This window comes from Andrena cerasifolii, chromosome 8 (genome assembly GCF_050908995.1).
Source record: "Andrena cerasifolii isolate SP2316 chromosome 8, iyAndCera1_principal, whole genome shotgun sequence".
NCBI classification, from domain to species: domain Eukaryota; kingdom Metazoa; phylum Arthropoda; class Insecta; order Hymenoptera; family Andrenidae; genus Andrena; species Andrena cerasifolii.
Window position 1 is genome coordinate 11,292,674 of NC_135125.1, and position 21,905 is coordinate 11,314,578.

Below are 21,905 nucleotides of genomic sequence, written 5' to 3' on the forward strand. Positions count from 1 at the left end.
GATTATTCTTCGATTTTGCCGGCACTGACTGCCACCTCAGACCTCGAAATCTTGAAACGAACGCAAACTGGACGTAGAGTCTTGACCAATCACAAGTTTCAGCACTATGGCGCAGCCAATCCAAGCGTAGCTCATTGTACCGTCACATTGGTACTCGTGGTACATCTACATACCCCTTGTTCAAAGTGGCACCCGTTGTGCTTGGAGATGTACGCTCGAAGAATATTCCAAGTAATTTCCCGGCGACGCTGGTTGGTCGTGGTTGACTTCGCATTGGGGCCACATAGCTGCTTTGGCGCTGGAGTCAATTCACGCACCATTACCACCACTCCTGTAGGCGCAAGGCTGCAGATTAATTCCGCCACACCCTGGGTGTGGCGGTACAAGCGCTAGTTTAGGCAGTCTGTTTGTCTGTTACGCGTATTTATCTATGGAATAAGTAATAACACTTCAAATCTAAGTATTTTGAAAAATGGGTAAGAGAAACTGATCATTTAAAACGTTCTATTCGTCGATCACATTAACAGCTGAATTACTAATTATTTTTTAAAACACAGGTTTACCACGAAAGAAGTCAGGTTTGCCTGAGAAGAAATCTTTGAGTCAATCGACTAATAGGAGGACAAGAAGCAGTATCAGCTTGTCTCAACCTGTACCAAGCACAAGCACGAATAGTAATGCGTCGCGTGTTAGACAGGGGCATCGTTACGCGGAAGGACCGTTTAGTCAGAGGTCACAAAATTCTCTGCCCGATCCTGGGATTTCGGAGGAACAAAATCAACTTGTCAGTAGTCTGATAAGATACCTGTTTGGAATGGGTAGAGAAAAGCAAGCTATCAATAAATCGCGGATGATGAAGGCCGTCTTTGGTGGCCAAGGGAAACACTTCCATGAAACCTTAAACAAAGCAAAAACTCACTTGTCAAAGGTACAAACAGCATCAATTTCACGCAGCATCCTACATGATTTCTTGTGCAAACGCTTGCTTTGGTAGATTTTTGGATACCAGCTGATGGAACTCGAGGGTAATAAGTATATACTGGTGAACCAACTAGAGAACACATTGCTGCACGAGTATACTTTGGCAGCTGAACGTAGACAACAAGTACTATTATTCCTAGTACTTACTCATATCTTCATGCACCAAGAATTATGCGGCGAAGACTTGCTGTGGGACTTTCTCACGAGATTAGGTATCCAATGCTCCGATAATCACCATGACAATTATTTTGGCAATGTCAAGCACTTGGTTACCGAGGTTAGATGAGTCAAGCAAAAAGGTTTGTGTAACCATAAGAACGTTTCGGCTTGGAATCCAACTAAGACTGGGGTCCTTTTAGGTTTTCGTTGATCAGAAGTATCTGGACAAGACAGTCGCGGAGAAAACTGACGTGGTAAAAGTTGAATACAGATGGGGACCTAGAGCCGAACACGAATTCTCTCGGCGCAAATCTTTAGAATTCGTATCACAGGTAGTATCGTTATACCGATTACCACATTATTTCATTATTTATGTACAGTAGCTTTTTCAAGCAGCACGATGCGTGCAAAGCTCGCATGGTATGTATACTTGTAAGTATCGTTTATGCGCAGGTGTACGACGGGCGCCAGATAAACAGCTGGCCACTGCAATTCCAGACGATGATAGCGCAAGAAAAACCGAACAACCCCTAACGACAGTGACTGCGGTCAGACCATGGGTCGTCGTATACTAAACTACGAAAAAATACGCGTCCTCTGTTAGGCGTTCCGAACGATAACGTTGTAACTACGACATACAGTAAAATATATTTTGAATTCGATGATAGAATAGCTTGATAAACAATATTTCAAAGAATACGCAGTTGGATAATCGAGTCCCATTACACCAGGGAGTACGATCGCCAAACCTATCCCAACGAGCGCGTATTCATATTTTTCCAACCGTCCCTGAGAGCAGCCGTAAAACTGCGAAGCAAGATTAATGTTCGCGCGCGGTCTTCGAGTTCAGCAGAGGGGTCAGAAGAATCTAAAACGCGCTCGACTGTCCTAGTTTTAACCAGATCTAATCGGATTCATATTTTCTTCCTTACGCGTTGCACAACTGAACCAGCTGCGCACAAAACGATAAAAATTCGACGACAGAAACACAAGAAGAATAACCGCTGCACCGTCGTTCGACTCTTTCACCACGTTGATTCCCGCGCTGGTTGATCAGCACGCGCACGCTGGTGCAGCGGAAATGTTATATCGGAAAATTCGTTGGCCCATTTCAGTTTGAAATTTAAAGGAAGCGAAAACAGAAAACTTCGATACGCGGCGTAAACAAGTCTCTTTACACACGAGCTTGCCGTCCATTCAGATTTTCATGTTTCATTATTCTATCCTGCATCAGCAATATCAGTAATCATCATCCGCGCATAATACGATCATTTAAAGAGGCTGCGAGAAGCACCAATTTTCGCTAGATTGCTTTAGGATGGGTGAACGAACTGTGTTCACATACGCAGGAAAGTAGGAGGACGGGAGGGAAAAAGGAGATAAATCTCTCCCTTCCCCATCTTTTTCCCCGCCCGCTATTGGCGGAATCCGTGATTCTGCGGGGAATCCGTCTAATCAAATTGTTATAGGAGGGTGAAAAGGAGGAGATGATGAGATAGATGCTCGTGTGTGAGTGACCTCTCTCCTGCACCACTAGGAAGTCTTAACGATCATTATTATTATTAGTAGTAGTAGTAGTAACGATACCAATCGAAAGGAGATAAGTTTAATACTGGCTAAAAGCCTGTGATGATGACAAGTGAAAAAAAATCGGTATTCAAAAATGAGGGGGATGCGTGTGTAGCATTTTCTCCCCATCGGCAAACGAGAGCGAGATTGCGCAGTGACTAGTCTAGAATGAACCACCCTACCACCTGACCCAGCGGGAAATCTGTGTCAGACCGGGGGCTTGTGCTTTGCAGCGCGCTTAGTGCCCGTCCAGCCTGCTAGAGGTTTGGTTGCAAGGGAGCAAGAGGACCGTGGCCGTCGCGGTGAGACGTGACGTGGCGTGGCCGTGTAGCGGCATGGTGTGCTTTGCAATAACCCATTAAATGCCACGCGCATCGCTACACCCTCATATCCATCCTACTTCTTCTGTATCTTCCATTATCGGGGACCATCGCGAACTTCGTATTACAATCAATCAACATCCGTATGTGTGCGATCAACATTTCATTTCCGATAGGATCTTACGTACATCTACGTATACCAAGGAAGATGGAAGAAATCGTAGAATCGTAATACAGAGTATAGAGTTTGAGTGAACGGTGAATCGGTAAAATGTGGAGAAATCCCGGGGGTGGATATTCGGGTAACCGTCTGACAATGGCACAGCAAGGACGATCAAGTATAATGCTAATAAAATCAGTTGTTTCGGCACGACAGGATGTTAGCTACAATAGTGCAGGGAAGTAAAGGGAGACGAAGAGGCGAAAGTATAAACTTTCCCTGTTAAACCTGCACATTGTCGAACGCTGTCACCTCAGGAAGACCGTGGAGGGCAATGGGCGAACGTTGAAGCAGGAATAAATAATTGGAGTGGAAAGCGCAGGCATAGAAAATATTCGACAGGAGGTGGCAGGGAAGGACGGAAGGAAGGCAAGAGAAATAGGGGACTCGACAAAATGTTCAATCTATACCAAAACTTAAACAGAAGGGACGAGGATCACAAAGATCCGGACGTGACCGGGCACGATAGATTCTGGCAGGAACGGCCGAGGACCCGTCGCAAGCGTCGTGCCGTTAATCGAAGAACTCAGAGCGCCATCGAGCTCGACTCCGAGGCCATCGTTTCCGCTCGAGGGGCTCTTCGCCGTGGAAGAAGCGCGAGTATCGAGGATGAGGAGAGCGACGAGGAGAAGGGCTATCAGTTGACCAATAAAATCGACAATCTCGCCAAAATATTGTTTAGTCGCGTGTCTGCTGCGCGCGGTTACAAGGAATCCGACGTCAGGTAATTGAACCTTGGTTTCTACTCCGCGTTCATTCGCCCCACCCTTCCCGCTTTTCCTCTTTTAGTAGCACTATCGTTAACAGTCGACGGACGAACGGGTAGGATTTATTAATTCTATTGCCCAGACGAAAGAACGTTTCCTACGATCGATAGCAGCCGGAGTCACTCGATTACAGCCAACGCTAGCAGAATCGCGTGAGCGCTACTCGCCCTCTCCTATGTCCGTGTATTTATCATCGACGAGGCCTTAATGCCGTCCACCTCTCGCGAACCTGTCGTTTCCGAAATCTCTTGTATCAAACCGTCGTGTATCGATCGACCTCGAGCGTTCCGCATTCCCTTAATTAGCGATTAATTTCACGAGGCAGGACCAAGGAAATCTTGGGCCGTGTACCTACGTTTACAAACGCTTCGATCGCGGAACAAGCTGGCAACGCGTACATATACACCGATCCAGACAGAGGTGACTAGGCCGTAGCTAAATATGTACATGGTACTCGTATTTGTTAGTACCGAAATTCCTCTTCGGCATTGTTCAACGATGCCGACGACAGCGAGCGGTGATTGCGAGCTAATCGACCGTCATAGAAATTCCCTGCAGAACGTTCAATCTCGAGGGAAACGAATACCGAGCACGGAGCAACGATCCTTAATTAGGTAACGCTTGTTCGGCTTGTTTACGGTCAGCCGAAACGGAACGCTTCTCTTTTTCCACGTTCTCCGCTTTCTGTTGTACACGCATACTCGTGCAAGATATTTTACCGCGCAAAACCACAGAGGAGAGAAAGAGAAGTGGAAAATCGGGAGCAGCGTCGAGGAAACGTCGACAACGTCCGGATATTATGTATTTCAACCGTCGAATCATCTTATTGGATGAAGCCCTTGTATATCGTAGGGATAGATGGCTGTTGGCTGGTAACGCTAACGCGGCCGATCCAGTTTGCAGTCGTTGCTTCGAGAATCTAATCCCTCATTGGCATCGCTCGAGATACCGTTCATCCGGCCAGCAAGTTGCTCTTAAACACGATTACCATCCTGCAAATCATTCAAATATCGTTGATAGGTATATGTATCGCTATTTCTACTATGCTATGCGTTCTCAACACACACGAGTAAATAATGCTGTGTATTGCTGTGCGAGACTATGTAACGAACTCTAGCGAACCTCTTTTACGTATCCTTTAAGTTCTTTCAATTCGGCGCACCTTTCGAGACATACCCATTCGAATATAAGCAGGGTGGATGCACCATTTGCGGCCACTTTAAGGTATTGCAACAGTTTTGGCGACTTCTTAAAAAATATAATATTTTTCCGTGTAAGCAATAAATGTAACCTTATATTTCTGGCGGTATACTAAACAAAATATTTGTGATGTGAAATTCTCCACATAATAACGATCCGCAAGCCATTTAAAAATGAGATAATTAAGCACATGGCCAAAAACAGTGCAATGGCCACAAACGGTACATCTACCCTATAGGTATCTATTTAGTTTAAAATAGGTCAGCCTGAAATAGTAAACGCGCGAGGTACAGAGAGATATGCGAAGGAAGAAAGGAAAGCGAATCCATGGGTTTGCGAGGGTTAGAGAAGTAGGTAAAACGATAGTCGGAGCAGTGATAAGGTAAATTTCACGCGTGCCCTGTGATGCAGAAATGGAAGACACAACTACACGGCACTGGGTCACGGACCGTCCGCGGTCTGCGAGGACGTCGGCGAATACATGGAAATGGAGAAAAGGTCCCGGGACCGTGCCTTATCAATCTGTCAGGCTTATATTCGGGCAACACCGCGCTACAGTCTCATCAAGCAGCTGAATAATCTCGGTAAGCTCGGTCAGCTCGTGCCTCTACATAAGTATACCTACAACTACATATGTATGTCCACGTTCGCCGCGCGCACTGCGTTACACGTTGCGGTGAATCTCTGTGGACAATGGTAATAACGAGCTTTTCAAGGTTCGAGAAAGGCAAACGGCCATCCATTCCCCGTACTGTGTTGTGGATCACGAAAGCTTGGCTATTCCAGGCTCGAGAGTGGACAAACACTGGTTCGCGGTGAGAGACACTTCCTTAAAGACCGATCGGCTCATCACTTTAGCTCCGTTAAGTAGAAACTGCTCGTTGAGCGTTTCGCCCGTGACCAAGACCATCTTGAACGACTTGTTCTTAGCCTTGCAACATCCGTACATATGCCCTATATTCGATATCGATTTCCTCGAATACGAGGGTCAGAATTACGTGATATTGGTCCAGCCTATCAGCCAAGGCAGTCTGAAGGACTTGATATACGGGGTGAGTAACGTCGAGTAACGCGGCGCCATAGATTATGAAAAGAGCAAGAGGGTTATGTAAATTGTAAGTACGTATGTGTCGGTGCTGTTTGGTAGATCGAGAGAACAGGCTGGAACGAGGACTGGAGCCAAAAGTACGGCTCGCGCGGCAAAGGACTTCCCCTGCCTCAGGTTCAACAAATGGGACGTCAAGTTCTGGAAGCGTTGATCTTTTTGAAAGAAAGAGGATTTCCGACGGTGACCCATTTACACTCGGGGAACGTGCTAGTTCAGAACGGTGTCGCGCGGCTCGCCGGCCTCGAGAACACGCTCCTCGGCTTCACCAGTCGAATACATCCCGTAATCACTTCCCGAGCCACGCAAAACACTTCCATCGATATGATATGCTTCGGTAAGATCAGTCCCGAGTAACGATCGACTCGCTCGTTTCCTTTTTTACCGATGAAATGTCTTACGCCACCTCGAATGTCCTTCTAGGTCACATGCTATTCGAGATGTGCGCTGGTTACGAATTACGATCGTTTAAACCCAATTCCGTGCATCTCTCGGATCTTGAAATGTATCCACAAGTACAAATCTCTTTCTTTCTTTCTCTCTTAACTCGCTCATTCGTTTGCTCACCTTTCTCTTCTCTTTTCTTTTCCCATTTTCTCACCGCGTAAGATGGTCGCGCTTAGCCCGAGTGCTTTCATGGGCCGTTGTAGCCTGCAGTAGCGGTGGTCGATATCGAAGGTCCTTTAATCTTCCTTCGATCTTCTCGCGTGCCCACGGAAATACGCGGGCTGGCGCCGCGGCCGCCGCCGTCGATCGGGCAGAAACTGATCGAATCATTCCCGCACGCAGGTCACCGAGTTGCTGAATTTCATATTCGGCGGGCCATCGAATCGCCACAAAGTCGTGGAGGAACTTCTCGTTCACGACTTATTCAGAAACATCGATCTTCGTGAAATGCGAGGTACTCCGTTCACGGTGAGAGCATAGCAGGCATAATAAGTATATATGATCGGATTAAAGCTCGCCGTTTTTGCCGAGCACAGATTTATATTTAGGTATATATGTATATATGTACCATTGTCCGCTCGATCTTTCTCGCCCTTAGATATTTCGTCCAGCGTTGACGCCGCCAATCGTCGACTTGCTTGCCGGCATCAAACAACAAAACGTCACTAAGAGGTAGGTAACCAAAAACAATACTCGAATCCTCGGGCGCAGTCCCTGTCGATTTTTGTATTTTGCTAAAGATTCGTTTTGCATGCACAACAGGCAGAGATCGCGCTCTATAAGCGACGTGTATTTAACGCGCAGATTTTGGTAATGACAAGAACGATTCGATTAATCGATGCAAGCCTGGCAAATGTCCAACCAATGGTAAATTCTCTTTTACTTGCCTTTACAGAGTCACCAGCTTGGATTTGGATACCACCGTCGATATAGACACCATCATACCTTTGCACAGACCGGACACAATTTGCAAGAATTCTTTACTCGACGAAATATACAACGAGCTTTCAAACACGGCTGTATAATCATGGGAACAACATTTCTTTCGTACTCGGTATTATCTTTATTAGATCAATTAGATGTTTACTTGATCCAACTGTAATTTTTATTTCGTAAACCCCTCTCCTCTCTCTCTCTACCAAGTGCCAAAAAACTGTTCCAATCTTTAACCTTAGCAACGACGCAATAATGATATATTTAATAAATAAGTAAATAAATAAACGAATACATAAGTAAACGAAAGAAAAAAGGAACACGTTGCACATGTATGGTCGACTTTATTCTTTAAAGTATTAAAAAACACTGAAGACACCTGCATCGGCGACGAATGTAGAGAAATGAGAAATGTCAATTTACAAGCATCAGAGGCTTTCCGATTCCCCTTCGGTCGAGATCGCGCCACATGCATGGGTATCTACGGACGTTTACATTTATGTATCGCTAATTGAGAAATAACAGCCATGGCAGCTATATCATACAAAACAGGTAGAAACGTTGCTATACTATCGACATCTAGTTCTGTACTGAGCGCGCATGCCTTTATTATTCCTTTCATTATTCATACGTCTAATGGAACACACAGAAAATAATGCCGCGATGGTCAAACAGAGAAACAATATTTTACCGTAGTACTTGAACCATCAAACAAGTAACATTTCATTAGATTCAAACAAAATATTTGTTCCTATCGCCGAACAATGATACTGTAACGGACTCCTTCCTTCTAAAATAAGGACAGTAATATTTAATCGATAATTAGAATTGATACTTGACTGGAAATGCTTTCAAATCCTTTCTACGTGCGGTGTAACTTTATACGAATGTAAGACATTACGACATCGTAGAACCCAGCAGAATATTCATTTCCGTATAATCTTGTACATACATAATATTGTTGAGTAGTATCGAAATATTATATGGGAATCGAAAAGATACAAACACCGGTTATTTCCAAAACACCTAGATACTTGACACTTTACCGCTCATGAATGTGTAATGTAGTTGGACAAGTGGATCTTGAGATCGATAATAAAAATAGGCATTATTGCTTTATGATGATCTTTCCGTTTTAACGTACTAATTCATTTATAACGTTCTCCTTACGCTAGTTCCGACTATTCTCTTCGCGCGCACCTTAGTTCGCGCACGTGTGACTGTGTGTGGTGTGGTATGGTGTGTGTTTGTGTGTATGTGTGGCGCACGGGGCACATGTATATCGTTAAAAAATTTCAGTATCAAATAACTTAATCAATTACTTTTCACGATTTATGAAGCACCAGCTTCTAGTTCGCTCGCTGGCGTATCCGGTTCTTCATCGTTGTAAATATTTTCCGCCATTTGCCATACCTGCATTATATTGTCTTCCGACACTGAACAGATAACCCATGGTTCATTTGGATTCCATGAAAAGTCGCTGATCTTTGCAGTGTGACCACCGTGTATAAACTGTGAAATATAAATAAGTAACGTGATATTACGCAAAGCTAATTACCAACAAGGGATATATTAATCGTACCAATAACTCAGGTGGCCCATCTTCGGCGTCCTCGCTAGATTGCTCCTCGCCAATTTTACTAAGATCCCATACGTGTAGACGTCTGTCTGTACCGCTGCTAGCTAATATCGTCTCGTTATGCGGTGACCACTGAACTTGGAAGATCTCGTCTTTATGAGATTCGAAAGAATGTAACTTTAGCTTGAGGTTCCTCAAATCCCAGAGCGCTACCGTTTTATCCGCGCTGCCGGTCGCAAGAATGAATTCCGAGTATGGATTGAAACTCAAACAATTCACTTCAGCGGTATGAGCATCCACTGTGTGACTTGGCTTACTAGTGTTATTACACCTATAACCGAAAACGATTCGTTGAAAAAATATTTCATCCAATATTTACCTCCCAAGATATTTACCATATTCTTATTATCATTACAACAATTAAACCAAGAATCCACCGGGAAGCTAAGCTAAGCTATGCTATGCGATGCTATGTTTTAACTTAGCTTTTGGTGGAAACAGTTCCATAAGAATGTATTGAAGCTAATTTTTTTAAAACGTAGCATAGCATAGCTTCCCGGTGGATTCCCGACTTAATGCATAATTACCTCGTGTCCCAAATCATTAATTTCTGATCGTCCGCAACCGAACCAAATAAAGATTCGTGCAACAGATGCCAAGCTACATCTTCGACGACCGCCGTGTGCCCGGTGAAGATCGTTTTTGCATCTATAACACGATTTTCCTTGGGTGGTGCATTGATATCCCACAAGCAGATCGTATGGTCATCCGATGCGCTCAGCAAGTATCCGTTCAGGTTTGGATTCCACGAGAGTCCGTAACCTTCCTTCTGATGGCCTCTTAATCTGGGGAAAAGTTTAAAAATAAAATCTTTGCGCCAAAGAGTCAGGATTACGCGATCGTCTCCCAAGCAGTTACCTCTTGCTTTCTTTACCTTAAATCGGGCTGACATTCGCCGTTCGGATCTGGTTTACTTGGATGTTTCGTATAGTCGAATACAAGAACATCGCTAGAGGGTGTTTTAGTCGCGATTACGCAAGGATTCTGTGGCATGTATCGTGCCCTGTTTACCTCCCCCTCGTGATTTATCTTTATTTCGATCTCAATCTTCCCACTAACAGAACCAAATCCTCCAAATTCACCTTTCTCGTTATCATAGTGAGACGCGTCGAACTGAGCATCTTCGTTCGGCAACTGAACGCTAGCGATGAGTAAATGATTTTGTTCGTCCGACGTGTGAGTACCGAGGATAAGACGGTGTACAGAATAATCCTTTCCCTCTGGCCTGGTCACATCGGGCAACCACTGAGCCGTTAATGATGGCCATTCCAATGCGTGTGTCATCACGAGGTCGTACAAAAAGGGTGTATTTTTTTTCCATATTTTATACTCTTCGTTAATAACTCTTTCCTCGACCGCATCGTCAAAAGTCTCTGCAAACGGATAAAATATGTGATAAGGTGCAGAAAATTGTTGAACATTCTTGAGCAATTGACTGTGCCATGCGACATATGAGTTGCAATTTGCAAATTAGAATTTGCTCTCATCAACAGGCAGAAACGGTATCTTCTTTGTGATAATATAACCTGCGATCGCTGAATGTAAATCTGTCTCGGAAACATTTCGGCTTCCTGATATAAAAGCATGTTGCATTCTGCTTCGACTGCAGTTAGATATTAACGAACATTAACAGCAGATCGAACAAGTTGGTTTGGAAGAACGCAGTTTACTATTAACAGGGCTAAAGTTAAGAAGATTTCTCGCGGAAGACAAGGAAGACCTTGTTTACCACGATACCGAAAGCGTCCTTTGAACGAACCACCGATCGGCTTAATTATACGCGCAATTAGGGAATCTAACATTAATGTGCCACAATGAATTTTATTCTTACCGCCGTCTTTATCACCCATCGTCTGCGTTTCGTTAAATTTTCACTGCAACACCTAAAATACTGATAAAAACTTTGACCCGCCAAAAAGCCGCTAAGCCTAGCCGGTGTTCATGAAAAATCCAACCGTACCAAACCGTACTTGCTAGAATGCCTTAAATATACGCCGCGTTTTCATTACACGGCCGCATGGCGATGGCGCACGCTACAGCCGCAGCCGACTCTAGTACTAGCCGTGCCGAGCCGTGCTATACAACGTGGCAACACCGCTCATGGAAGGATCGGGAGTCCTATTTTTAACTAGTAGTAGTAGAATTTTGTATTCGGCATTATAATTAACGTTATTTTGTGATATAAAATTATACTAATATACAGTATTTTTATTAATTATGTATAAGCAATACATAAATATCATAACTATAGTAAGTAGAAGTAATACAGTAGTATACTAATATTTATAAACGTAGTATATATTTTGTGGACTCTCGGGATAGTTTGGTGTTGTGATGCATTATATTTGAAATATTTACAGAGATTTCAAGAAAGTATAAGTGTGAAACAAGATAAAGCCATCTTTGAATCAAATTGAAGGATTTAAAAATTGATAAAGGTATGTATAAGTTCATAGAGACCTGAAATAGACAAAATTATTAGTACGAAACCAAACAGGTTAAGTGAACTCGTGTAAAAGAGGTTACCATAATTACCTATTGACCCACTTCTTCAGTGGTAACAGAAAAGTCCCCTCTTTGTAAGTGATCAAAATATACATTGAATACAGTTTTACCTTTATTCTCTACCATTAATAATTTACATATATTGCAATTTAAATTTTTAGCAACAGAATGGAACCCATAACCGAATATGTAAATTGTAATGGAATCATTTACAACCAGCAGAATATTTTGTTGGTGTTCAATTTTTACGAGGAGTAGCAACCATTTATTTTTTCTGCAATTCCTCATATTTGGGGCATAAAAATATAGAATTATAATTATTATGTTTTAAAGTACTATCATAATTTCCCTTGCAATAATATTCATTAATGGCATTATTAATGAATATGTGAAATTTATAAAAAAAATATATGTAAAACAAAATGTCCAAAAATGCTATAGATTATATTAAATAAATGTGTCATACACAAAAATAAGGATCTGTAGAGTTAATATAAATAAATAAAACACCTGAATTATTGCTCCGTTTCTGATATTTAGAGGACTTCGGTACTACATTAATATAAACATTTAAAAGATAGACGGGAAACCGAAAGGCCGGTAGAGAAAGACTGTGTAGCCGGTGTGTAGTGAGAGGCTGGGACTGCTGATACGGTAGGTTGGGTTAGGTATATCGAAGCTGGACTCTGGCGGTGTTGCCATTTTGTCTTTAGCACGGCTAGTACTATATAGAGTTGGTGTGGTTATGTGCATACCTATGAACTTGCACAACAAAGAAATAAAATTGAATCCAACTGTTTCGCCGTTTAAAATAACGAGTGCGTGTAAAATTACGTACAATTGCCGTCGAATATGAACATAACAACATACACATAAGTAGATATCAAAGGAACGGAAAGTTACCATTCGTCAACAGCAGCATTTCTCTATACTTGCTCAACTGTCAATGACTGTCAATGCGGCAATTATTTAAGAACCAAGGAAGATCGTAGAACTTAAACGCCATGCGATATAATTAAATTTACATACCTAAATACAACAATGACTTTGAATCCGTGAAAGTAAGTAATGTATGTAGTACGCGGTGCCTCTGAACGTTAACACCCGTTACAGCATCTAGAAATCCACAAAACAAACTTCTCTACAAAGATTAGTATTGTTAATCCAACACTTGCCGTTCATTAATAACTTTCACTTAGTGTTGTTACTTTAAAAGTCGACTTGGTTTTGTTTTGGCCTCGTGTCACCTCATGGCAGCACCAAGCAGACTTTTAGATGTTCAAGATTGCTTTTCATGCTCCTGAATCATATATCCTCTACCCATATTATTCTGATTATTCGTCATCTAAACATCATCCAATGAATTGTTTTCTTGGAATGAAATACAAATTTTAGTTGAAATATAACGAAAACCATGGAAGACATCAACGCAAAGAGAGACGCACGAAGGAGACGAATTTTGGAAAATTCAGAAGGACGTCTATTGAAAATTACTGGTCGGAACAGTAATACCGAATCAGAAGGTACACCTTAATACCGCCTTTGGTTTAAAATAATTTACAAATGCAGGCTTCAGTGATTGTTTAATCAATCGGTAGATAGACTCGTCGTCACCATAAACTAATTATTCTATTGTAACTTAATCCTTGCTGCAGATATATCTAGTCTAAAGCCCTTGCTTATCAATAAAGATGTACAAAAAGGCACCACGCAATCAAACATAAATGGTACAACAGCAGGTAATGTATTTCCAGGCGATATACAACTTTTACTATTATTATGACCTTGTATAATTACAGACAGATGTAGTGATAGAATTAGAAATGCTAGTACTGGCAAGTCGGACAATGATTGGTACGATATATCGACTAGTTCGAGATGTAAATATGATGGTACAAGAACTGAAATTAAAAAGGTTTATGGTAATCCCTCGCAAACAAGAGTGTTGCCACTGTTGTTGCTAACTAATCGTCTAAATTACATATTCTTAGCCGTCATTGTCAACATTCTTCTTGCATTAGAATTGGACCACTTATTTGGAAAGGTAAGCATTCGTAATTTGTGTTGAAAACTGAAATTATAGCCTGTGAAATATTTCAGACAATCACAGTACCATGCTTGGTGATGATGCTGGGTCGTTTATACAGCTGTCAAAATACAAGGGAAACCCGAGACAGTAGCCTACTGTACACTGCCTTGATGCTATGTAACATTAAGCCCGAGTTAACTTACCAGCTTAAAAGTTTTGTGACATTATTCCATATGATACTGGGTGATTTAGCTTTATACATTTTCAGCTTCACCCTGATGCACTATGTGCTATCTTACTGTCACTTGCGCGACACAGATATTGTCACTACTTTCAACGAGTGAGAATGACATTGCCATTCATCCGACGACCTTTGTTTAAATTTTTATAGGAAATAAAAGTAATACGATAAATACGGGTTTTGATTCTTCTTAAAGTTATCGTTACTGATGTAATTTCTTTTTGTAAAGGCAGATAGAGAACAAATTATTCCCTAATCTCTAAATAATCAGCTTAATAATGATGATAATAATAAAAGGAAGACATTGTAAATATTGAAAACAACATACAATGTGTCATAGTTTTTTTATTCTCTATGACAGGGTTGACTGGTGGCTCGCGGGTCCCCGGGGGCACCTCCGCCTTGCTGCATCGTTGAACGGCCCCCTCCAAAAAAGAAGGAAAGGAGGAATCCATTGCGATCGTCAGAGTCTGGTACTTCTGATAGGTTTGGTGGGAGCCGTTCTGTGTAGCAGCAAGGCGGAGGAGCCCCCGGCCCCCGCGGTGGCTCACGAGCCACCAGTTACTCAACCCTGCTCTATGAGCGTAGGTGTCAGCTCCATTTTCCATTCATACAATTATTTTTTATCAAATTATACTTATATATACTATCTACACAAACAATGCATTAGCAATAAAATAAATGTTATTTTACAGACTTTACCGATTAAAGAGGTGGATGGTAGTTTTATCGAGCTCAGATTTAATGAGATCCAATTTTATCAGCAGAAACAAAATACAATTATAAACTCTGACAACATGCACATTATATTAAAATCTTCTTCCAATGCTCTAAGTTTGTAAAGTTCAGTCGAGCAAAATGTTTCGCTACTGACCATGTTCCGACGTTCATTTTCGCGACATCTGTACCGTAAAAAACTATTTGCATATTCATTGACCATTGAATTGTAATTCGCAGGCTATCTGGTATTTCTTATAGTCGTCAATATCAAATTAATTACACGCTACACTAATGCCCTGCTATCCGACACATCTCTTATTGGATGCTATGCAAAATAAACTGTTATCGATATATGAAAACAGGTAGAAACGAATGCAGGGCACTTTGAGTCTTAGTTTTGTAGCTCGTGCTTCTTCTCATTATATTGATGTAGAGTCTTACGTCTTACAATTTCTGGATGACCCAAGCCTATCATATTTTTTTCCCACTCTTCTAGGGTTTGTTTATACTGTGTCATCATTTCGTCTGCGCGAGTCTTATATTCTTCTTTATCTGTATCTGGCAACTTCTTCCAACTTGTAGTCACTTCACGTATCCAATCCTACTGAAAGCAACGGAAAAGGAAGAAAAAATAGCTGCTTTTCAACTTGTCTATAGGAGATTCTTCTGTCTCTTTTATCTCCAATGAATAAATATGATAATTGTACATGAATTTATCATACCTTAGGTACTATATGTGGGTCTTTATCCTTTTTTTTTGAAGATACATACAATAGAAATCCGTTCGGTGGCTTTTTTGGTTTTCCAAATGTTTCACTTTTCTGTAATATATAGAAATTTAAAGAAAAAATCATAAGTTAGAAGGAATTTGATAAGTTGATTACGCTTACCCGCCTAGAATCCATGTCTATAGAACCTTCTTGATGCCTTTTCTTTCTTTCTTTCAATAGTTGCCTTTGTTCCTCGGTTAAGGAATTCTCGTATTCCTTTAACTGCTGAACATACAGTTCATAATTTTGATGATACAATTTTTTAAAATCTTCCTTCCGGATAGGATCTAATTTTGCCCATTCCTTGGATGCTTTCTTCACTATTTCAGAAGGTTTTATATCAGGTTCTTCCCCAACGAACTTCGGCCTCACACTTTTTATGTACAAAAGAAAAGCGGTTTCTGGTTTCTTCGGCTTGTACGCAAATATATCTTCTTTCGTACATTTTAATGCACTTCTTGAGAAGCTCTGAGTGAAGCTTAATAAGTAATTCCTAAAACAATAATGATTTGAATTGCTTGTAGCAATGAGACTGTTCGTGCAGTACTCGAAATAATTGATTGTTCATCAATCTCTAAGAGGGAAACCGTTATTGTAGTTGAAAAATAAATTGATTTTGATTTTGTAAATATGTAGGTAGTATGTCGAATTGCAATGAAATTTTTAGAAAAATCGTGTCATCGGCGAAAACTTGTATCTACACGTGCAACATGCACCGCACTTGATCCCTATATTACGATTGATACTTTTAGAAAATCTTAATCATACTATATACGTCTCTCTAAAATGTAAGAACGCTGAGTAACAGAAAGCTCCTTCACCTCGCGTATAAAAAATTTCCGGCATCAATGGAAAATATAAATCTCCCATAACCCGCCATTTTACATGCAATCAAATACAACAATACTGTACTAGTGTACATGCTGTATATTGGAACGCCATACGTCTACCGCTCGCCGTTAGGTAGCGTTTTCAACAGTTTTGATACAGTTTACAACGGGCTAATATACGACGCGTTATGAAAATGATATTTATTTATTTACAAGCTGAGGTCACACAATTTTTATTGGGACTTTGGAATTCATTACGCAATTACTTTTAGCAACAAAATTGCTTATATATTCCTATGTCCATGTTTAACGCCCATTCAAATGAAATGGGTAAAGTCAAAAGGGGTGAGGGACGATACCTAAATAGGTACATAGGGCGCCACCACATTATAAACGTGGAAACGATAAAATCAAACAAACCAAACCAAATCAAAAGGGTTTACGCAAGCTCTGACTCTCAATGGTATACATATGTATGCATATACATACGTACATACAAGTTAGAAAATCTATAAAGAGCACTACAAAGTACAGTACAAGTTCTTTCGAAGAATGTAATGCTATTTAAATATAACTTGTTTATGTATTTAATCAAATATCGTACATCTTGCGAGATTTGATATGTTAAAAAATTTGCCGCTTCTCTTCAGAAATTATAATCATATATATATGTATATATCTTCACTCTATGTACATTAGGATTATGATTTGGGAAGAAGTTTCCTTTTCAATTGATCTAATATAAATTTAGGCGATTTCAAATATACAACAGATGCGATGAAATACGCTTCCTTAAGTTTTTAATGCTTGAGCATCTTCTGTCCCCCATTCGCTTAAGTCTTCGTCCCAGCCATCATCATTCTCTTCGGTCCCTTCTGGTCCGTTTAATACTTTTACATCGAACACGCTTTTTTGTAGTGTCTGCAGTTGTTGCACATGCAAAATTTGAGTCTTCTTGATTACAGGCTCCATGTCTGTAAAGAAATCGTACTCCTCCTTGGTAGAATCGCTGAATTTCGAATTCTTAATATCCAGCTGTGAAATATCGGACAAGACGATCGACTTCTTAAGAACATTCGATTGAATCATTTGAGCTTTGTCAGTACAGTTTGTTAGTGCCGAGTCTGCCTCGGTCGTGGATGTTGAATTTGCTGTTGACATTCGATCAGAAAGACAAATGCTTTCAGAAGGTCGTGACACAAGTCCATGGATATCACCGTTAGTTTCTTTAGTTTCTTGCGTGTCCCAATCGGACCACGTATATTCTTCCTCGGTGATGGAAGAGACAATTTCCTTTTTATCCTCACCTCCATCCGGAGACGGTCTTTCCGGTAAATCGACCGTTGCTTCACTCACATCTATGGGGACTGTAAATTCAACAATGTTTGTGAAAGGCGGGGCTCTAGTGATGTTATTACTTTGTCCGTTCTCGTTTACTTTATTCGGACGGCCATCGGTAAATAATTTTCCTCTATTTCCACCAATCACAGTGGCAGCACCTAGAATCGGAACTACGTTCGCCAGTGCCTTTAACGTCGCGGACACCAGATGATCGTTTGTATCTTTAATACCAACGAGTAGCTCGGGAAGTACTTGGGACTTTAAATCATCTATTTGAAATGTATGAACAAACGAATTAAAATGCGACAAAAGAACTAAGCGAATCGATACATCTCTTATACAAAACATTTGCAACAGTTTGGGTACCAAGTAGGTCTTAAACGTTGAGAGCGTAAACAGATTATTGTCTGTGTTGTCTTCTCCATCTGTAAATGAACACGCGTTCTTAATGTGCGTTCAAAACAAAGCATCGTTAAGAGTACCTTACCCCTTGGTTTCAAGACGAATGGTAAAAGTTTCTCTTGCGCGTTTGTATCCAACAAGACCATCCTTGACAGTAATAATCGGCCCAACTGTTCAGCGACAATGTTCTCCGGAAACGTTCTTAATTGCGTTATTAAAGTTCTACGATATAATTAGATATTTTTAACATTTAAAACATTTCAGAGTGGCATCATCAATTATTTCTCTGCTTTTCACGAGGAGCGCTTACCCGAAAAATATTTCTTTTTCCTGGTTGTTCTTTAAAGGTAGCTCCTCCAGAAATGCGTGTATTCGCATGAAATCATGGGTGAAAAATGGGTGTCGAAGGAGGCTCGACAGCTCGCTTCTATGGCATGGATCCGAATGCTGCAGATTCTCTTTGCAAAACTGCCTGAACTCCAATAGACTTGGGACATCTTCTATAACGATACATAGCAAATTCATCGGTAAGGACATAACACTTTCACGCTCTACCACATATTAAACAAAAAAGAATGTTAAACCTTTTATCCATCTGTAAGCTTACCTGAATTCTTCAACTTGAGTATATCTTCCGCTAGAATACCAAATGCATATGCGTCTATCGCTGTGAAACTTGCTGACAAAAGTGCGGTATCTTCGTCGGGTGATATTGCTCTCTCATATCTATAGCTTCTTATTTTCTTTAAATAAGTAGAAGTTAATTCCTTAGATTTACATAGACATTCTAGCCCACCGAGTTTCCAACATCCTTCTGATGTAACATAAATAGAACTACCGCATATATTGTTGTGGGAGGCAGATGCCTTTTCATGAAGGAACACCAACGCGCGTAAAATGCTATATAAGCCCATGCATATTTGCAGGGTACTTTGCGTCTCGATAGATTGAATCAAAGGCTTAACTTGTTCGGTGGTAAGAAAAAATTTACTGCCCTTAGATCGTGAAGAAGCATACTTCAATATGCAAGGATGTCTATATAACATTAAGTTCTGAAAAATGCACTTATTATTACTCAAATATTAATTAAATATATTTGTGATGCACATAACCATGATGCTTATGTTGGAATCAAATGATACAGTTGATATCGAGTTGTAGAGGCAGTATGGAATTTTACAATATCTATGTAAGGTAATGAATAAATTAACGTTAACCTTTGCAGCTTTTTCTAAAGGAGAGGGATTTCCAAAATTCGCGCTATAATGCAAAGATGGTTCACTGACAAATAGGGACACCCTTTGAGCACCGTAGCCATTCACGCGAGCCGTATAGTGTACCCAAAAATCTGTTACTTCCACAGATTTCTCGTCGATTTCCAGCCCGTTAAGGGCACTTTTTTCATTCCCCATTAATTTTACAAAACCTTCGAACGGAACGGATTCATCGTTATCAAACAGTCATTACGAGCATCAAACTGACAGCAGATATTTACCTCTCACTAAAAATAATTATAGAAAATGTATTACTTGCTTTACGAGCATTTAAATTTCATATTCAAATTCGTAGGGTTCATAGTACATACATATATCGACCATTGCGAATTACATTCAGCCATTTCCGGTTTTCCGATTTTCCAGTTTTTTGGTTTTCCAGTTTTTCGGTTTCCAGTTTTGCAGTTTTCTGGTTTCTGCTGGCAGCAGCTCGCACAGGTATCAAAGCGATACTCTGCTCAACTGACAACTCTGCTTTACAATTTACACCCCGTTTGCCCTGTCCACCGCACTGTCGCTGTATTTATCAGCGATTTATAATGCAATACCGCAGATGAGGTACCTATAGCCGAAATAGAATAGATAGACCAAACATCTTAAGCATCTGTTGTGTCACAATACTAAACACTGAAACTGACTAAAACACTGAAATACCGACTTGGTGAAAAATCAATGCCTCTCTGTTGTGCCACAGACCAGGTATAGGATAGACCTATCACGCAATGTAATTTCGTGTCACGTGCAACGTTACCGGTGAAGTCTTGAAACAGATTGTAACGCTACGTCTGTGGTTGTGCTACGCCACAGACGAGGTATCTAGAGACGCGGTAGCGTCTCGACGCCAAGTGCATGTTTCGACATCCTGTATATGTCGACTGTCGCTGCCGCGTATCTTTTACTCGTAAAGCTGCTAATCCATAGAATAGACTTGGACTTTACATCTTATGGAAGTTCATGTTCCGTGTTCCACCAACTAAAATACCGACTGGTACCAACTTTGTGAAAAATCAGAGGTTTTGACTTTTGACGCGCACTCTATATTTAAGAACGGTCTCACAAAAATTTTGAGGAAAGATGTAAGGTCTGTTCTATACATCGTCTGTGGCCTCATGTGACGTAGTAGGGAAATCCTCGCATGATTGCACACTTTGCATATCATATAACTCTCCGTGACGACACCTTCTCCCTACGGTAGGGACAGGTAGGGGGTTCTCCCGGTAACGCTGCTCCAAAGCCTCGACGTTATCGATTCAGAATAGAAGACGATTAAGGCTCCACTAACGGTTAGAATTAAAATTACGCAAAGCAACATTCGCTGCACTGCATCGGTACAAGCTCGATTTATTATGGTGGTGTGGTGATTAGCACTGTAAGATACCTACTACACGTAAAAAGGATGATCCTATATCAGTATTTTATCTTATAATTTTATTTTCGGGTTTCAGCAGATAGGTTTATATGTTAGATCATTAACTAAGTATAGGTACATAAAATTATAGATACGTTGCGCTTTGAAAATTTACAAAGGGTTGTGATTCTCGCAATATCGGGTTTGTATATTCGCAGCATGCCTTCACAATGTTTAAAAATGTACAGATTGAAATAAAAAACGTAACATTGTTACCACATTCGTACACTTATAGTCTTTCCGTACTATACACATACACAACATATACGCGCGCACCCGCTTACTCTCTCTCACGCAAAGTAGTCTCGCATTTTCAAATGTTATATGTATATCACTCATGCCTACTAATTCTTGCACCCGTATCCACTTGGATTGTTTTCGCATACAATCTGGAAACAAGATCATGTCGCGTATTAACAGATAGACACATTATATCTGAGTCTGATAATGAGATGTTTTGAGGTACTTTCAAGCAATGCTGTGCTTCTTACTTACTCATCTCTGTTCATTCTTCATCTTTGCATTAGTAGCGGTGAATGTACACTTCCAAGATCAATATTGTAATAATCAGTTACGAATTATACGTGATAAAGGAGTATAATCTAATCTAATATGTTAGCAATGAGTAGACCGTGCAATTGGTATATATATACACACTATATATAGTGTATAATGTATATTATGCATGCATGTATGTACGGCAATGAAGAGGAGGACGTCTAGAGGGTAGAGGGTAACGTAGACGACCACGATTATGATTTTGAGGCTGATGACGACGAGACAACGGTTATTGACAATCATATTACAAGTATTATTACAATTAACACTAATGAAACAAATCGTCATGTAAGACTCGAAGGAAATAGTACTAAAAATAAGGAAGATGATACCTGGCCTAATATGCACACGGATACAAAGTGTAATGTAAAGTGACAAACAATAAATATAGGATCATAACATGCTATTCTAATAAAGTACGAAGCAACGATACTGCAATATTACTGTGGCAATAACTGACAACGGACATACTTATAACAGTAGTAAT

The 21,905-nt window shown here is 40.7% G+C and overlaps 6 protein-coding genes across 20 annotated transcripts; 3 read left to right on the top strand and 3 right to left on the bottom strand.

The window, feature by feature from the left end:
* Positions 1-354: 354 nt before the first annotated feature.
* Positions 355-1,802, top strand: LOC143372575 (non-structural maintenance of chromosomes element 3 homolog). Its single transcript, XM_076818899.1, has 5 exons — positions 355-476; positions 558-928; positions 995-1,258; positions 1,341-1,472; positions 1,594-1,802. The coding sequence occupies exons 1-5, from the start codon at positions 473-475 to the stop codon at positions 1,672-1,674; spliced, it is 852 nt and encodes a 283-aa protein (XP_076675014.1). The 5' UTR covers positions 355-472; the 3' UTR covers positions 1,675-1,802.
* A 980-nt stretch (positions 1,803-2,782) lies between these two features.
* Positions 2,783-7,859, top strand: Slob (Slowpoke binding protein). Of its 10 annotated transcripts, XM_076818886.1 has the most exons (12): positions 2,785-3,973; positions 4,342-4,436; positions 4,528-4,630; positions 4,869-5,036; positions 5,628-5,800; positions 6,003-6,268; positions 6,364-6,658; positions 6,745-6,836; positions 7,111-7,236; positions 7,367-7,440; positions 7,531-7,578; positions 7,664-7,859. In XM_076818886.1, coding segments are annotated over exons 1-12 (1,770 nt in total). In that variant the 5' UTR covers positions 2,785-3,644; the 3' UTR covers positions 7,665-7,859. The 10 variants fall into 10 exon arrangements, 7 of the variants coding, with proteins under 7 accessions (XP_076675001.1, XP_076674999.1, XP_076675000.1 ...); XM_076818884.1 differs by lacking the exon at positions 7,531-7,578 and having other exon boundaries at positions 2,788-3,973; XR_013086309.1 differs by lacking the exons at positions 6,745-6,836; positions 7,531-7,578 and having other exon boundaries at positions 2,783-3,973; positions 7,664-7,730.
* Positions 7,860-8,025: 166 nt separating this feature from the next.
* Positions 8,026-11,370, bottom strand: Caf1-55 (chromatin assembly factor 1 p55 subunit). 2 transcript variants are annotated; one of them, XM_076818898.1, is made up of 5 exons: positions 11,172-11,370; positions 10,215-10,713; positions 9,868-10,125; positions 9,284-9,611; positions 8,026-9,213 (listed from the first exon to the last, which is right to left on the bottom strand). In XM_076818898.1, the coding sequence occupies exons 1-5, from the start codon at positions 11,188-11,190 to the stop codon at positions 9,034-9,036; spliced, it is 1,284 nt and encodes a 427-aa protein (XP_076675013.1). In that variant the 5' UTR covers positions 11,191-11,370; the 3' UTR covers positions 8,026-9,033. The 2 variants fall into 2 exon arrangements, with proteins under 2 accessions (XP_076675013.1, XP_076675012.1); XM_076818897.1 differs by lacking the exon at positions 11,172-11,370 and adding an exon at positions 10,867-11,074.
* A 1,206-nt stretch (positions 11,371-12,576) lies between these two features.
* Positions 12,577-14,287, top strand: LOC143372577 (uncharacterized). Of its 2 annotated transcripts, none has more exons than XM_076818903.1 (5): positions 12,577-12,915; positions 13,241-13,368; positions 13,501-13,584; positions 13,645-13,889; positions 13,946-14,287. In XM_076818903.1, exons 2-5 carry the CDS (start codon positions 13,260-13,262, stop codon positions 14,216-14,218), a joined length of 711 nt encoding a protein of 236 aa, XP_076675018.1. In that variant the 5' UTR covers positions 12,577-12,915; positions 13,241-13,259; the 3' UTR covers positions 14,219-14,287. The 2 variants fall into 2 exon arrangements, with proteins under 2 accessions (XP_076675018.1, XP_076675017.1); XM_076818902.1 differs by having other exon boundaries at positions 12,577-12,906.
* Positions 14,288-14,689: 402 nt separating this feature from the next.
* Tfam (mitochondrial transcription factor A) lies at positions 14,690-16,560 on the bottom strand. Of its 2 annotated transcripts, none has more exons than XM_076818900.1 (4): positions 16,427-16,560; positions 15,726-16,098; positions 15,558-15,656; positions 14,690-15,436 (listed from the first exon to the last, which is right to left on the bottom strand). In XM_076818900.1, the coding sequence occupies exons 1-4, from the start codon at positions 16,525-16,527 to the stop codon at positions 15,227-15,229; spliced, it is 783 nt and encodes a 260-aa protein (XP_076675015.1). In that variant the 5' UTR covers positions 16,528-16,560; the 3' UTR covers positions 14,690-15,226. The 2 variants fall into 2 exon arrangements, with proteins under 2 accessions (XP_076675015.1, XP_076675016.1); XM_076818901.1 differs by having other exon boundaries at positions 16,381-16,495.
* Positions 16,561-16,990: 430 nt separating this feature from the next.
* Positions 16,991-20,121, bottom strand: LOC143372570 (protein-associating with the carboxyl-terminal domain of ezrin). 3 transcript variants are annotated; one of them, XM_076818881.1, is made up of 7 exons: positions 19,857-20,121; positions 19,764-19,809; positions 19,396-19,604; positions 18,786-19,230; positions 18,489-18,678; positions 18,264-18,400; positions 16,991-18,201 (listed from the first exon to the last, which is right to left on the bottom strand). In XM_076818881.1, exons 2-7 carry the CDS (start codon positions 19,774-19,776, stop codon positions 17,228-17,230), a joined length of 1,968 nt encoding a protein of 655 aa, XP_076674996.1. In that variant the 5' UTR covers positions 19,777-19,809; positions 19,857-20,121; the 3' UTR covers positions 16,991-17,227. The 3 variants fall into 3 exon arrangements, with proteins under 3 accessions (XP_076674996.1, XP_076674997.1, XP_076674998.1); XM_076818882.1 differs by having other exon boundaries at positions 19,396-19,679; positions 19,764-20,120; XM_076818883.1 differs by lacking the exon at positions 19,857-20,121 and having other exon boundaries at positions 19,396-19,675; positions 19,760-19,828.
* Between the last annotated feature and the right edge of the window lie 1,784 nt (positions 20,122-21,905).

Excerpts from the sequence above, each read along its gene's own strand:
- LOC143372575 (XM_076818899.1), top strand. Across the intron at positions 1,259-1,340 it reads TCAAGCACTTGGTTACCGAG|GTTTTCGTTGATCAGAAGTA; the intron begins GTTAGATGAGTC and ends GGGTCCTTTTAG. Across the intron at positions 1,473-1,593 it reads CTTTAGAATTCGTATCACAG|GTGTACGACGGGCGCCAGAT; the intron begins GTAGTATCGTTA and ends GTTTATGCGCAG.
- Caf1-55 (XM_076818897.1), bottom strand. The coding sequence starts at position 10,933 with ATGCAACATGCTTTTATATCAGGAAGCCGAAATGTTTCCGAGACAGAT. Across the intron at positions 10,714-10,866 it reads TTTACATTCAGCGATCGCAG|AGACTTTTGACGATGCGGTC; the intron begins GTTATATTATCA and ends ATCCGTTTGCAG. Across the intron at positions 9,214-9,283 it reads ATGGGCCACCTGAGTTATTG|TTTATACACGGTGGTCACAC; the intron begins GTACGATTAATA and ends TATATTTCACAG.
- LOC143372570 (XM_076818881.1), bottom strand. Across the intron at positions 19,231-19,395 it reads CTTTAGAAAAAGCTGCAAAG|AACTTAATGTTATATAGACA; the intron begins GTTAACGTTAAT and ends TGCATTTTTCAG. Across the intron at positions 18,202-18,263 it reads ATTCGTCTTGAAACCAAGGG|ATGGAGAAGACAACACAGAC; the intron begins GTAAGGTACTCT and ends GTTCATTTACAG.
- Slob (XM_076818884.1), top strand. The coding sequence starts at position 3,645 with ATGTTCAATCTATACCAAAACTTAAACAGAAGGGACGAGGATCACAAA. Across the intron at positions 5,037-5,627 it reads CATTCAAATATCGTTGATAG|AAATGGAAGACACAACTACA; the intron begins GTATATGTATCG and ends CCTGTGATGCAG. Across the intron at positions 6,269-6,363 it reads TGAAGGACTTGATATACGGG|ATCGAGAGAACAGGCTGGAA; the intron begins GTGAGTAACGTC and ends GCTGTTTGGTAG.
- LOC143372577 (XM_076818903.1), top strand. The coding sequence starts at position 13,260 with ATGGAAGACATCAACGCAAAGAGAGACGCACGAAGGAGACGAATTTTG. Across the intron at positions 13,585-13,644 it reads CATAAATGGTACAACAGCAG|ACAGATGTAGTGATAGAATT; the intron begins GTAATGTATTTC and ends GTATAATTACAG. Across the intron at positions 13,890-13,945 it reads TGGACCACTTATTTGGAAAG|ACAATCACAGTACCATGCTT; the intron begins GTAAGCATTCGT and ends GAAATATTTCAG.
- Tfam (XM_076818900.1), bottom strand. The coding sequence starts at position 16,527 with ATGTACACTAGTACAGTATTGTTGTATTTGATTGCATGTAAAATGGCG. Across the intron at positions 15,657-15,725 it reads TAGACATGGATTCTAGGCGG|AAAAGTGAAACATTTGGAAA; the intron begins GTAAGCGTAATC and ends TATATATTACAG. Across the intron at positions 15,437-15,557 it reads ACCCACATATAGTACCTAAG|GATTGGATACGTGAAGTGAC; the intron begins GTATGATAAATT and ends TGCTTTCAGTAG.